Below are 15,235 nucleotides of genomic sequence, written 5' to 3'. Positions count from 1 at the left end.
TTAATTAATAAAATGGTTTCTCTATATTCTAATTCTACCAATTAATTCCAGTATATAAAAATACATTAATGTAATTAATCAAAATTGCATTTATTTGTTTGACAGGCTTTATATTTATTTTTGTACGCATTGTTCTTTCCCGCCCCCTAGCGGTCAATTCAAATCAGTTTTGACATTACATCCGGGTCATAGTTGAAATATGACTTGCCACATTATTGTTTAGTGTAGCAAAGCTCCAAGTCATGCCTTTAATTGTTATGTGTGGTTATCCGTGCAGTGGTAAAACGCGGAGAACCGAGGAATTAAAAGCTTACTTTGAACAAAATACTGACAGAAATGTTTACATTGTGGGCGACTCGCCCCTGGCCGCTGAGAAGAACGCCGTGTATGCAGGCAAGTTAAGCTAGCCGCAGCTAACCATCATCGATCACAAGATGTTTCGCATGAAAATGCTATATAGTATAGGTTTATTTCGGTCATTTATACAGCCGTTGGGAAAATATTTTTTGGGGGTAAAATTATGTGAGCTCTTTGTGTTCGCTGAACCGCATGTCGTTGTTTATATATTTGAGAACCTATTGAATTGATTGGTATTTTGAATGGAGTCACGGTGCGCTTTCACCTACCACTTAAGGCACACTAGTATATACAATTTTCACTTAAAATAGAGGTTATTCAACGATATTTTTAATTGTGTAAATTTAGAAAAGTAATTTGAATCATCTCGTGTAATTAAATCGAGCCATAAATTTACGAGAGCTGCTTACTTTCTTAAAAATAAAATGTCCTTTCGTCTGCACCAAAACACCAATATTTATTATTACTATTTTATTGTTTTTATTGTTACTATTCTAGTTTGGTACTACTACGGTACATTTATGTAACGTTTTCCTTGTATGTTACAGATTCTCAAAAGGAAAAACAAGTCAGAGCTGCGCTGAAAGCTGAAGTGGAGAGGTGGGTGCTCCAGTGATAGACTTGATTTTTGTTTCATTGTGTCTGTGCTTTTTAACTTGTGTGCTTTTTTTGTTCAGGGAAGTCAACAAGGATGACATTGTTATATTGGATTCCTTAAACTACATAAAAGGTAATGCACTTAATACCATAGTCGGGCTTGACGATTTGGCCTTAAATATAATGTGCTTGAATCAATTAAAGAAATCTATAAATTAACACAATTGTGACCTTACCTTTGAAAACCATCCACCTTCATTCATTGCAGGCTACCGGTATGAGCTTTTCTGTCTCATGAAACATGCACAGACGCCACACTGCCTGGCAAGTACATTTAAAGAATGCCAATTTGGAAATAAAAGAACATTGCAAGATGACATGTGAACGTGTTTGTTTTTTTTTAGGTGTATTGTTTGACGTCAGATGATGTGAGCTCAGCGTGGAACACCAGCAGAGATGCAGAGGAACAGTACACACAGGACATGTAATCAAATACAATTGCATACACAACACATGTGTCAAAAGTCTTAATTTGAAGCATTACAAATATATTGACATTTGTCCTGTCATCTGTAGCTTGGACGCATTAATTCTGCGGTTTGAAGCGCCAGACTCCAGAAACCGGTGGGACAGTCCAATTTTCAACGTCCTCCAAGATGACGTGCTTCCATTTGAAGCCATCACTGACGCACTCTTCAAAAGAAAAGCACCGCCACCCAACCAGTCTACTAAAAATGTAAGGCACACATTAAGAATTAGCAGAAAGTAAGGATAAATGTTTGTCTGAGAATGGACCCTTCCTTATTTTTTATTTATTTATTTTTTTTTACACTAATACAGCTTTTTCCATTGATTTAAGATCATTTGTTGTCTGTGTCTACGCAGCAGCCACTCTCATCTGCAAATTTCCTGTACGAATTAGACAAGACAACACAGGATGTGTTAATGGTAAGTTTGTGATTTTATGCTCTCGCAATTCATGTCCATGGCTCGGCCTTACTCTGTGTTGACCACCACACACCTGACGATTTGTTATCGTAAAGTGGAGCAATTGATTGGCTGCGGGGTGATGAGTTAATCCATGTAATAAGTGACAGCTGCAATGCCCAATGTGGTGTGGTGTGGGTGTGGGTGAGCGAGGAACAAGCAGCCATATCAAATGTGACACGTGGAAAATCCAATTGAGCTCCCATGTTGCACTGTGGTTAGTTCCTTAATTGCTTGTGCTTTACAACAAAGGCGCTAAATGAGCCACTGAGTGTTCCACTGTGGCAGAATTATTGACTGATGGTTAATGTCAGTGATTAAGGTGGCACTCTCACAGTGGGTAGTCAAATCATTAAACGCTCTCCGCTCATTAAAGGCTTTTATATAAAGCATTGTAATTAGGTTGTAATTCCATCTGTCACGCCATTACAATGTGCTGTGGATATTGTACGAAAAGGGATGTAGTTTTGTTGCTAAAAAAAAGTGAGTCAGATATTTTTCTATGCTGTAATATTTCAGGTTTAATTTGTATAAAATGTTTATACAATTTTGCAATATAGAATTTGAATACACTGATATTAAAAAAAAAGTTAATTTGGGAAAGTGCATAAATCTGAAATCAGAAATCCCTTTATTGTCATTGTACTCATAAATCTGTGGAGAATACAATATCAATTAAATGGGCATCTAATATATGAATATTCATTCGTGTTTATTACATTGCATGGTAATACCTAATTATTCAAATAACTGGGCTCTTCATCAGAATATTTTTTTCATGATTTATGTTTAAATGCAGAGTCGTGATTGACATGCAAAAGTTACTTCCTGTTCTTGTCTCCTGTCTCTGACATACTTCCGCCATTTTAAACAGCTGTACTGCCTACGGCTGGCGTATGCCAATTTTAACATGAACTGATTTTTAAGACGGGAATTAGCTTTGCTGTCAACTTCGCATACCAACAAGTGTCAAGTCAAATTAAGTGACTTGAAGTTTTTAGAACTTGTCATGAATTGTATTATGTATTTTCTTCCCTTCTTTAGGCTATTTTCAACGCGCAGAAGACAAGTGTTCCTGGAGACCGCATTTCAGTTCCAGGAGCGACTGAGAAAATATCCTTTTTCTAAACAACTCACATACATATGCCAAGAGCTATTTAGTTGTTGTGCAGTGGAGGCCACATAATTGTGTCACCTAATAGCATTTTGCTGACTTGAGTCATCAAGCTCCGCCTCCCGCGGTAGAGACAATGTTGGCTATTAGCTGGCATGTCTGAAGGCCTCATGAATAGGAATCGATTAAAGCGGCACAATTAAAGTCACCTCAATTGATCAGAGCTAAAGCTCTATGTTGTAATAAGTTGAGTCATGTATAGAGCACAGTCTAGTGGATTTTATTGACAGCTAGCAAACCGTGTCGTCACAAGACACACACGCACACATTTGCTTCTGCACAACGTTTGACTTGAAACCAAGGCCTTTTATATGATGTATGACGTGGTCTGCTTTGCCACTGATTTTTAACAGACGTTTCAAATGTTACCAGAACTAATCAGCTGAGTGCCTTTGCACTAAAGTTATGAGCAAACGGGACAAAACTTCAGGTCATTACTGAATCTGCAATCCCTTAACCTGATGTCAAACATTGAACTGACAAGGACCATCAACATGGCAGAGTTGCGAAAATTCCGGCGCCAATTCATCACCTACAGCAAGATGCACCCGACAGAGAACACGGGTCAGATTTCCAACATGTTTGTACAGTATTTAAATAAGAGTCTCCATTGATGAATGTATGTCAAGTATGTTTAATTTGGAAACATTTACTCAACATTATTTTAGGGGAACTTTTTTTTTTTTTATTAGCTGCTTGGTGTTCTTTCCCTGAATTGCACAAGTTAGTCATGAGCATTTGGTACAACTAAAGCTCCCTTCCGCACTTCCCCCCCCGCAAGAACTCAATGTCCTTAATTCTTTCAAACGATGTTCTTGACCCGTACACAACCTTCTAAAGCTTATTTTTTTCACCCATTGTTAGGAAAATATGAGTGATTTATTTGCTCGTAAAGATTTGGACTTATGTAAGAAGGTAATGAGGGAAAAAGAGGGTTACATGCTGTTATTGAGCGCACCCCCGCCTCCTGCTGAAGCATGCGTCAACAAACAACATGCACGTACAATGACTGCTCGTATTTCCAATTAAATGCACACAATCAAGCAAAATCTAAGAGCAATGGTGTCAAATTGATTCAAATCTATGACGCAATGATGGGATCAAAGGGATGGATAATATTTATTAACAAAAACATTTTTACTAAGGCAAACATGACAACTAATACCATTCAAATGTGGCACCTCTGCAGTTTTCTTCTTTTGTAACTGACCTCATTCCATAGTGCTTTTGCTCTTAAAAGGACTGGATGGCTGTTTTTATGAGACGAGGCAAACATGGTAGAGCTGGAATAAAAAAGAATGGCATTGAGGAGGAGTGGTGAAGATGTTTCCATTTGTACCAGAAGTTTTAATATTCATAAGGTGCGCTGCAATTGTGCGAGGTACAACGATATAGATGCACGACGGCCAGTGTCCTTCCTGTTTATCATCGCTCCCTGCTGCAACACACCTGATTCAAATGATCAGGATCGTTATTTAGCTTCTGCAGACCTTACTTATTTGCTGATCTTTTGAATCAGGTGTGTTGCAGCAGGCAGTGATGGAAAACCGGTAAGACACCTGCCCCCTGAGGAACAAGATTGAGGCCCCCTCCCTGGTTTAGAGTAATTTCCAATCTACAGCGCCATCTTGTGGAGTTTCAGAAAATGAGTGAATAGACATGAGAACACTTCACAGTGGTGTTTTGTTGCAAGTGACTCTACTTCTGAGCTTTTCCAGATGACATTCGGCCTTTTTTTTTTTTTTTTTTTTTAATTTTGCCTTGACTTGCTAGCAAAGTATCGTGACTGCACTCAGCTCCGCTCGCTTCACAACTTGCAGCTGTTTGGCATTGTGAACAAATCTTCAAAAAAGAAGCTTCATGCTGTTTAATGACACCCAGATTAAAGTTTACCGTCAATTTAGGTATAAAACAGTGACAATTATATGTGCTTTTAAAACAATAATGAGTTTGCCGTTTAGGTCACAAAATTAATGTTAATGTAATGGAAAACACATGCTTATAATATGCAATACAACAAATTTAGATCATGTCATAGTTTTTATCCCAAGTGGGACAGCAGTCCCAAATATTCTGTCCCAGTGGCTAAAAAAGGGAGCGTAGTTGCTGTTGGGCCTCTGATGGTGCATGTCGTGAGCAGGCGCTCCTCCCAACAAGCCGAAAGGCACGAGGCGATTGAGGCCCCACGGGAGGTCGTAGCCAATGTGGTCCTCCACAGACATCCAGATACTAAGCACCGTGATGCACCAAGTGGTCAGCGGATGACACTTGAGCAGAATGGGGTCCTGGTTGCTCCATAGTCCCACCGTCATCAGTTCGGGGATGCTGAGCTGCTCGGTGGACCAGGAAAAGGGAGCGGAGTATTCGTGGTGAATGGCATGTACGCATCGGTACAGCTGCACATGCTTGTGGTGTATGACGTGCCAGATGTAGTACTGGGTGTCAAAGATGAGAAGAAGAGACAGGCCGTCGATGAAAACCTCACGGAGTGCGGGAGCTTCCTGAGGCAACGCTGGTGGAGGTAAGATGAACATGCTGACCACCACACTCGGCACGACAAAGAAAATGTGATTAAAAAGACTCTTCCGGAAGCTCCTCGCCATCATTTTGAGCGTGGGCCGCTTTCCCGGCTGGATCTTGTACTTGTGAAACGAAGGCACTCTTTCTCCCAGTAGGTCCATAACTGTGAAAGGCGCGCTGAAGACGACATAGCTGGAAAAGGCGAGCAGGACCGGGAATAAAGGAGACGAGACGAGAGGCTGGTGGTTGACTAGCAGATGGTTCCAGAGAGGCTGCAAGAGACGATTGGAACGGCTAAAGATGAGAGGACGCCGAGGCACCTCACTGATGTTCAACATCTTGATGCAATGCACTGCACTGCTGCCGCTTCTGGTCGCACACGCCTAGAAAATCCTCTCAAGTGTGGAGTTTGGCTCAATGGGCTTTCGTGTCAACACACTCAAGCCAAAAAGATTAACTATTCAATAACACAACACCAATGTGCTGCAAATTATGTAACTGCGCTCAAGAGAGCGCCTCCACGTAAACACAACGGGTTACGGCATTGATCGCTTTGGTACTGGTTGGCGGGCCATTTGGTAAAATGTGGGTGAGCATATATATAGTGATCAGGAATGTCATCAGCCACCCAACCCTTGGTCATAGGTTTTACAATCGGGAAGATATTGTACATCAGCTAGGATCGACTCTAGAAGTGTGACCCTAGAGGGCGGATGGATAGAATTGATTGGTACACATTTCAAGGGGAAGTCAACCTCCAAAAATTCTTTAGAAGAATATGTTCTATGCAGGCCCACTAGTCGAAACATGGCACAGACAATTGGTCAGGGCTCAGCTTTAGAAAAAATTTGAGTCGTGATTATCAGTACCTGAGCAACTGTCGACAGAAGTGGCAAAATGGGCGTGCAGCGTCACTCATCCTCCACAAACGCAATATTAATCACAATGCCATGTTTCGACAAGTGAAGGTGCATAGAACATTTTACTGCAAAGATTTTTTTGGGGAGTTGACTACCCCTTTACAGCCCAATTTCAACCAAGTAGTGCAGATTCTGAGTTAAAAGCACAGGAAAATTGGCTTTATTTTAATTTTATTAATGTAGTTAAGCATGCATGCAAGTTTGTCATTCTTAAAGTCTTTTGGATTTATTGGTCTACAATTGGCTGGCAACTTCTGCCCAAAGACAGCTAGGATAGACGTTTCTTATTTTTTATTAGTTTGTTTTTTTATTAGGGAACTAGATTTTTTTTTTTACCAACATGAATTGAATAAAATATATTTTTATTTTGTAATTTTATTTTTTTCCTAATCCCTTTATAAAGCATTTTCCTGTCAATTCTTGAAGGGAAAATGTGGAAAATTGAATTCCACAATAAAAGATAAAGCTGACCCACTGGAATTGTATGAAATACGTCATGTAAATTCAGAAAAATTAACAAAACACAGTTGAAAAGATGTCACTTTCACATCAAATAATCATTACAACATGATTTATTGGCGGAAATTAGAAACTTATTGAATTTGTTTGTTTTCCTGCGCGTTCACAAAGTAACAAATCAAGCTACTTTTCACTGGCCTTCTTTGAAATCGTCTTGTTGGTGTTGGCGTACTTCTGCCGATCATTTCTAAAAAGAAAAAGACAAATTACACTATTGCTAACTGGATCGTTGTAAAGTGTTTTCAAGATACCTTGACATTTTAATTTTACTCCTGCAGCCCAGTCCTCCCTCCCAGTGGCTTGTGTGAGCACCTCTGGTCATCATGCTGCCACAGCTGATGCACGGCTTCCCGTTGCTGTACGGCTGCAGCACCAACAAATGCAGTCAAGGAAACGTTTCAGGTGCTCTAGCATCGTCACCCCGAGCTCACCTGCTCTTTAGCGCAGTAACCACAGATCATTCTGCTGGCGAGCTCCATGGGATGGTCCTGGTCTTCATCGTGGCAAACGTCGCAAGGATAAGCCCGGCCGCAACACGGAAACCTTGATGACACGCGTGCAGTTAACACGTAAGTACTCATACGTTAAAAAGGAGAATAGAAAGAGTGAAGGTAATACCTGAGCCAGCGATGGCTCTGCTTGTAATGCTTGCATGCTCCTTTTTCTGGTAGTGGCTTTCCCTTTTGAACGGCTGGATCTCTTACAGTCTTCAAATTAACAGTAGAGGCACTTGGACCTGCACATACAAAAAAAACACAAGATGCTTGATGCAGTGCAGTTACTGCAACCACAATATAAAACTGTTTAAATGAGTAACTTGGGGTGAATTAAACTGTTAGCAAAAAAAAAACATAATTGATGAAAAAAAATCCTGTACAGAAAAGGGAACCATTATGCATCGCTTACCATAAAATGAGGTATAAACAGTAAAGGTTATAATGAGAGCTAATCAGAAAACTTGAGTTTAATGGATTGGCCTTAATGCGCTATGGCACAGAAATCTGCAATAAGATAATTACTAGAAGTTTATCACCATCTGGTGCAACATAAAATAGTTGTCAGACAGTAGCAATTGGTTTCAACACAGCAGGGTGGGAGGAAATGAGCTGTGCAGTTGAAAATGCAGCTTTCATCTGTTCTGTTGGAGTACAGTATAAGAGATTAAAGTTAAACCTTGACTAATCTGCTGGGGGGGGTGTAAGTGAGCTTTCACCTGTTTTGTTGCTGCGTGGCTGAATGTATTGGAATCTGGCGCTCTCAGCCAACAGACTTAGCTTTCCATGGCAGTTTTCACAATTAGTCTCCTTTGTTTGACCGTAGCAAATGTTCTAATAAAACAAAACAAAAGATTAATCAAGGGTTTTCAGCAGTGTAATAACCTTGCGGTTGGTTGCGTGCGTACCTGGACAAAGCTTTCCTGGGAGCAACTGAGGCAGCTCATAGTGAGGTGGCAGTCTTGAAGCACCAGGTCTGTGGGGACAGCGTTTTGGAGGTCCAGGTACCCCAAAACGTCACTGTAATGGTGCAGCATGGAGGGTCTGAACGCGGCGCTGATTCTCGCACTGCACTTCTCACACTGAGCTACGCAGGTCATCTTCCCGTTCAGCGTCAGGTCTGCTGTCACTTTACACCTACACACGTCCAGCACACGTGACACAGAGTAGACACAAATGCTTGAAACCTTGGTAGAGATCGATCCTCTTAGTCGTTATTGATAACGTTCTTGTGCCAGAGCTCATTACATTTTTTTGGTGTCTAATAAATGAAATGACAAATTCACTGCTACCTGTTGCATTGAAGACAAACGGTGATGTTGTGGCCCACTACGGTGCCCGTGTTCTCTCCTAGCGTCAGACCAAGCAGTCTCACTTCTGTGCCCCTGCGGACGTCGCTGATCTTAATGTTTTCCACCAGATGAGTTGCATCTTCGTCCTCATCCTCTCTCCGTTCTTGATCACAACCTAAGCCTTCCCCTTCGGGCATGTCACCTTCAGACTTTCTCGCGATGTCGCCGGCCTGGACTCCCTCGTTCTCAGGCTCAGAGTTGGCATCCGACGGATGATTGTTGTTGGCTTTTTCACTGACTGTTGCCTGCAGGTCCTGGTATGGTATGAACTGCAGACCAGCTTTTTCTAAATCAAGGTCCTTTTTCAACTGCAATAAAAAAAGCAACAACAATACAAAAAGCTAACTTTTTGGGAAAAGATTCACTTGACAAGTGTCTACAAGCAATAATGGAACTTAGTCATTAAGTGTCTTGCTGAGCAATACAGTAAATTTTATATACAGCACAGTAACACCTGAGTAATGAAAATGCTAAGTTGGACTGATGAAAGGTCTTACATCTTGCTCAATATTCAAGTGATGAAAATTGCTAAAATGCCAACATGTAGCATGATATGAAACCGAATAACAGCACCACCGAGGCCAATTGTTAATGCTTTTGTTTAAGTACGTACCACCTCTAGCAAAGATAGCAAACTGGGGTGAGGGAAGCATTAAGGCGGCTAAGGCTATTACATCTTCCCTTGATTTTAGAAATTATTTCTACATTATTTAAATTACTAAAATATAGAAATAGCAATAATTGGTGATGACTAAAAATGAAGCATAGACTTTCAAGTTTCCACTGTACTTGTACAACCACTCACCTGTCTGGCTCCCTCCGTAAAAAGCTTCTCCAAACTACGGTCAAGCCAGCGGAGAAAAGGTCGGAAGAGCAGCTCCACTTTTCCAAGTAACTGATTTGTGGCGTGCTTCGCCTGGAGCCACTCCAGTGATGCTTGCTGCACATGTCTACAAAGCCACAACACAACAACTGTCAGTGAACCAAAAACACTAAAATGAGACTGTAATTGAAAGCTGCTTTTAATACCTTCCCATCACTAGAGGAAGCTCTTGATCCAATGGGATTTCAAGGGTGAAAATCTAAAGATAATGAACATGATAGTGTTTTTTTCATGACGACAATTTCACCATATCATTCCTGAACAGTGTTGCAGTTGTGGTCTTTACCTCTTGTGGATAAGTGTCTGGAAAGCTCACCATGATGTCAATTTCTTTCAAATCAAAAGGCTGCAAAGAGCATGAAAATTGATTAGTGGAGACTGGAGGAGTGAACTTCTGTTACAAACGAGTCAAGACTGAATCAGCAGCATCTCTGCTAGTTGTAGCTGCACCATTTAGACTCGGTCAAGACATGATTAACCAACAATTCAACCACTTTCTGTTGCGCTTGTCCTCATTAGGGTCAACCATATTGGCATGGACACCACGCCGTTCCTTCATAAGGATACTGGAGCAGAAAAGTAAATATTTACCCAGTCTGGATCAGTGGCTTCCACAGTGGCCCTGTAATACGTAACCTTGCCGTCGCTTCGCTCCTGTATTATAAGACGGTCCTTAGGAAAACGCCTCTTCAACTGCTTGATCTCTGTGTCCCGTAGCTGTGCACAGACATCCTCCGTCAGGTCGCATAATTTGACCTCTTGGAGGATATTAGGCCGAGGCGCAGGTGCTCTCCTTTGCGTAAAGCCGGTCTGCTCTGCCAATTGCGTGTGGTCCCCCACTTCGGGGAACGGTGGTGGATGCCAGAAGCGACACCTGTCCTCCATTGTGCAGTGCCCTAACAAAAAGTAGCGGCAGGCACGACGTCCTGCTCCTGAGGAAGCCTTGGACTTGGCAGTGAGGACATCACCATCCCCTGCCAGACCTCCATGGGGATGGGGCGGGACGTCAGCCTGGCAGGGAGTTGTGATTGCTTCCTTCTGATCAGATCTAGACTCCCTTCTTGTGTGTAAATACTTACACTTAGCCCCAAAGTTGCAGCGTCTTCCCTGAGAGAAGAAGCGACAGAGCTGCTGTGTTCGACGTACCACCATTGTCTCACATGTCTCCCCTGCATCACCATTCTCCATTTTTATCACACCTGAATTAAAACAACATCGACATATGACCGACTTGCCTGCTTTATTTTATGACCATAAATCCACCTTTATGACTAGCAGAAGCCAAAGCAAAGTGCGCGTCTATAAATTATTTACCCACACGTCCACAGTTCAGTACGTGGTAGACTCTACTTGGTTGTTATAACAGCAGTCCTTGTGTATCAAAAAAATCATTTTTGAAGGGCTTATTCAAACAGCTTCATGATCATATATAAAAGTGATGAACTCACAATGAAAACAACTTTGCTAGCAGTCAGAGGCAGGTTGTGAATAACTGTATCCAGAAGTAATTTAATTTTACAACGAGAAAATATCACTTTAAAGTTTGCGTCAAGTTTTAGTCAGTGTATTCGTAAGACTATAACGTATCGAATGACAAAAACATTCTCGAAACGTCTGTGATTCTCACCGTTAGGTATCTGTCAGGTAGTGTTCGTGCTACAAACGACGTCAGAGTGCGCAGGGTGATGACGTCGACGTTTCCCTCGGGATGTCATTTTGACCACATTCTGTTATATGGTGTTTGTCGCCCTCTACAGTATGGGTGTAGTAAATGTCTCACAATAAAAAAAAATACCGAAGAACTGCATATTTTAATATTTAGTGTTTTTTGTCTTAAATTGTTTACTGTTTAATATATAAGAGTTTAATACACAACCAATTTACCATTTACTGTTTGCCATGAAAAGTGATGACTTCTAGTGATAAAAGCTTTGCGTAAACACATTTTTTAGCTATATGTTAGCTCAACGACAACTTTCTGTTTACGTCACTGCGCCGTCAGATGACCTACGGCGGCCTTTGATAGACTTGAGCAAAAAAAATCACATTCTAATCACATTAAAAAGATTTATATTTGTTCATGTTTGTTTATTAAATCCTAAATTGTGCAATAATATTAATACTATAAGCGTTAATGTGGGATAACTTATGTACATTCATTCTTACACATTCTTTTCTTTTTCTTATTTTAATTTTCTACATGGGGCTTAGTTAGCCGTAAACTGTGGTTATCCAGTAAAATTACTGTAATATGTGAATTTGTCATCTTTTAATTGAACTACTGAAAGTTATTACATTTTTCACAATGCATGGATGAAACTTCTGCCACTTCAACTTCATATAATAGCTCTTTTGGTGCTCTATACAAATGTAACAGCTCCCCTAAGTACGGTATATAAATAATTAGTGCACTTGGCTGTCACTTGATAGGACACACTGAGCAAAAGCAGCCACTTGTGCTGACATCTCCTAGGTGCTGTTTGAAGAATCAATGTTCTTCGTGGTTATGGCTTTTATAAATACAACTTTGGATTTGTGGGGAGAAAACGGGCTTTTTCTACAGCCTCTTTGGGACGAACTGAGAATCAACTACAGAGATTATCTTCGCTCTCCACTCTTCCCCATTCTTCTCACTGTCTCGTCCTACTTCATCTTGTGTCTTCCTTTCCTTGTGTGTGACATGGCAGGAGACAGGTGGCCACGGGTGCAGAGGTTCAAGATCCAGGCTGGACGTCGGCCCAAGGCCTCCATGCTGCTTCACTGTGCCGGCGTCACCCTGTACAACCACGTCTTCCTCGTCCTCCCGGCGTCAGTTGCTCAGTGGACATGGAGGCCGCCGTTGGAGCTGCCCGACCAGGCTCCGTCCTTGCTGGAGCTGATATCCGGGGTCCTGGGCAACCTGCTGCTCTTTGACTTCCAGTACTACGTCTGGCATCTGTTGCATCACAAGATACCATGGCTTTATGTCACCTTTCATGCCATCCATCATAACTACTCCTCTCCCTTCGCTTTGGCCACTCAATGTTTGGGTGGGTGGGAGCTGCTCACCGTTGGTTTCTGGACCACGTTGAACCCCGTGCTGCTGAGATGCCACCTGTTGACCACGTGGACCTTCATGGTGTTACATGTCTACGTCTCTATAGAGGCCCACTGTGGCTATGACTTTCCTTGGTCCATGTCGCGTGTGATACCGTTCGGCCTGTATGGAGGGCCAAGCAAACACGACGTGCATCACCAGAAGCCCAACACCAATTTTGCACCGCATTTCAGCCACTGGGACAAGATATTTGGCACCCATGCGGAGTTCAGCTTTGTTACTGCGAGCAAATAAGTAAAACTGTAAAGTAAACCCCCCTACATACTAAAACCTATAATGCTTCACATTAAAGACTCACATTTGTGTGTAACTGACACACGTTTTAGCGTTTGCATACAAAATCTGTCACCTAGTGGCATTGGATAGGAAGTGCTGGAATTAATTAAGTGCAGTGTGAAATAAGCATATTTGTTTGCATCTTTGTACTTTGTAATTCCTTTGTTTTGTTGGGGAATCAAGTTTGATTTGATTTTGAATTCCACATATTTATTATAATTGTTAAAAAAAATTAAATCAGTGTGACTTCTTCTATGACACTGCGTATTTTCTATGACAATACGGAAATTGTGCTCATTTATTTAGATGGGGAAGTCATTCGTATTGGAAGTCCTCACAGAAACATGGAAATTCTGGCATCAAAACTTTCAGAGAGAATATAAAAAGTCTACACACCCTTATTCAAAACAAAACATTCCCACTAGTAATGTGACCTATAACCTGAACAACTCTATATATATATTTTTGAGACAGGAATTTAATAAATCAACTGAGATAATGTGGTAGCATGAGGGTATATGTCTTCTTATAACTTGGGCTGTGGCTGTGTTTAGAATAAATCTAATTCAAACTCATGTTAAATGGGGGTCAGCTCACACCTGCAACCATTTGCAAGTCCCTCAGATTAACTGAAAATAAAGTTCAGAAGCTCTAGTAGGCTGGCAGACAACCACAAATATGCCTAAAAATGACCGCATTTCGGCCTACATAAAGGACTTGGATTCAACACGATCCAAATACAAGCTGTATGGATGGATGGCTGTTTCAAAGCTTGTGGGGGGCTCAATTTATACAAAAGGCGTTTTATTAATTCCCACTTTGTCCTAATGGTGGCAGTGGTGCACAGTCAATGACACATTTAAAAGCTGGTTTTCCGGCCACGTAATAGAGACGTGATGTAATAGAAGAAAAGAACGAACGAACGTCAATATCAAAGTTTATCATTGAGAAGCAGATTTTGCCATCTCATCAAGCATTTGCACCTGGTGGAAAAAACAACAAGGTCTGTTATTGTGACTATTAGATGTGAAGTAGTTAAGGTAATTTGGTGTGTAAAACAGGAAACTTTAGTAGCTAGTTTGTAAATTGAAATGACGTTGGTGTTTGGTGTACTGTAGGTGGAGGATTCTTCTATAAATACTATATATGTTGATTGATTGATTAGAAGATAATAAAACATTTAGGGATTTTATAATCGTCTAGAGTTAAAGTGAAATTTGAAATTAAATAAATATTGTAAAAATAAAAAATATATTGTAAAATAAAGGTTGTATTGTAAAGCGAACCATTTCAAGCCATATATGAATATATATATTGTTGGAATTTATCTTTATATCAATGTTAGAATTTAACTTTAACCCAATGTAAACTCAAATAAGTAATCTGACTCCAATTTGCGACCTTACCCAACTCCCACACATCCAACAATATGCGCGCTCGTTCTGCAATAGAAAGGTATCAGGAAGCCGGCATTTTCACACACGAGTGGATTTATTCCTAACACACAAATCTACAACTTGAGTTTGGGTCCCTCTCAATACAGCTCTCTCTGTCTTCGCTGTTCAGCATTAATTTATAGACACAATATGCAAATGACACAGAGACAAAGGCATCCTGGCATGATTCTATTGGCTATGTGTATGCTGCAGTTAACTTTAGCTTGCTTCTCTTGGTCTTTCTTCAAGTGGTGGCCCCTCCTGCTTGTGGCTGAAGGGTCGAGTTTCTTGTCGACCCCTTCCCGCTCGAGGTGTCTGTCTGCGCCAGGCACCAACCTAAAACCTCCCAAACCTCACATTCTTTCACTTTCTTTTTCCAACTTCACCAGCCACCCACACAGCATTCCACAGAATAACAGTGACACAAGATGCAGGACATCGAATAAAACTAGCCAGGTTTAAACTCTTCCACTCCTTTAATATCCATCCATCATCTGTACCGCTTGTCCTCACTCGGGTCGCGGGGGGTGCTGGAGCCTATCCCAGCTATCTTCGGGCAGTAGGCTGGTAACTGGTTGACAGCCAATTGGAGGTATATATATATATATATACACAAAGGTATA

At 41.1% G+C, this 15,235-nt stretch overlaps 4 protein-coding genes across 5 annotated transcripts; 2 read left to right on the top strand and 2 right to left on the bottom strand.

Moving 5' to 3' along the window:
• The first annotated feature begins 158 nt into the window (after positions 1 to 158).
• On the top strand, positions 159 to 4,424 carry kti12 (KTI12 chromatin associated homolog). The gene is made up of 9 exons (XM_088298285.1): positions 159 to 393; positions 906 to 957; positions 1,035 to 1,087; positions 1,223 to 1,278; positions 1,359 to 1,438; positions 1,531 to 1,690; positions 1,840 to 1,902; positions 2,986 to 3,056; positions 3,588 to 4,424. Exons 1-9 carry the CDS (start codon positions 243 to 245, stop codon positions 3,727 to 3,729), a joined length of 828 nt encoding a protein of 275 aa, XP_088154411.1. The 5' UTR covers positions 159 to 242; the 3' UTR covers positions 3,730 to 4,424.
• ch25hl1.1 (cholesterol 25-hydroxylase like 1, tandem duplicate 1) lies at positions 3,899 to 6,187 on the bottom strand. Its single transcript, XM_088298284.1, has one exon. It carries the CDS (start codon positions 5,971 to 5,973, stop codon positions 5,143 to 5,145), a length of 831 nt encoding a protein of 276 aa, XP_088154410.1. The 5' UTR covers positions 5,974 to 6,187; the 3' UTR covers positions 3,899 to 5,142.
• Positions 6,188 to 7,111: 924 nt separating this feature from the next.
• LOC148335156 (uncharacterized) lies at positions 7,112 to 11,524 on the bottom strand. Of its 2 annotated transcripts, none has more exons than XM_088298282.1 (12): positions 11,431 to 11,524; positions 10,395 to 11,002; positions 10,090 to 10,149; positions 9,950 to 10,002; positions 9,726 to 9,870; positions 8,861 to 9,228; positions 8,477 to 8,705; positions 8,288 to 8,402; positions 7,693 to 7,810; positions 7,506 to 7,617; positions 7,326 to 7,438; positions 7,112 to 7,261 (listed from the first exon to the last, which is right to left on the bottom strand). In XM_088298282.1, the coding sequence occupies exons 2-12, from the start codon at positions 10,989 to 10,991 to the stop codon at positions 7,198 to 7,200; spliced, it is 1,974 nt and encodes a 657-aa protein (XP_088154408.1). In that variant the 5' UTR covers positions 10,992 to 11,002; positions 11,431 to 11,524; the 3' UTR covers positions 7,112 to 7,197. The 2 variants fall into 2 exon arrangements, with proteins under 2 accessions (XP_088154408.1, XP_088154409.1); XM_088298283.1 differs by lacking the exon at positions 11,431 to 11,524 and adding an exon at positions 11,252 to 11,421.
• A 459-nt stretch (positions 11,525 to 11,983) lies between these two features.
• Positions 11,984 to 13,134, top strand: ch25hl1.2 (cholesterol 25-hydroxylase like 1, tandem duplicate 2). Its single transcript, XM_088299206.1, has one exon. It carries the CDS (start codon positions 12,295 to 12,297, stop codon positions 13,132 to 13,134), a length of 840 nt encoding a protein of 279 aa, XP_088155332.1. The 5' UTR covers positions 11,984 to 12,294.
• Positions 13,135 to 15,235: the final 2,101 nt, after the last annotated feature.

Source organism: Idiotropiscis lumnitzeri, chromosome 6 (genome assembly GCF_059441095.1).
Source record: "Idiotropiscis lumnitzeri isolate Australia: NSW breed Sydney's pygmy pipehorse chromosome 6, RoL_Ilum_1.0, whole genome shotgun sequence".
Lineage (NCBI taxonomy): Eukaryota > Metazoa > Chordata > Actinopteri > Syngnathiformes > Syngnathidae > Idiotropiscis > Idiotropiscis lumnitzeri.
The sequence above is the reverse complement of the archived record's forward strand: the minus strand, read 5'-3'. Positions and strand labels throughout refer to the sequence as shown.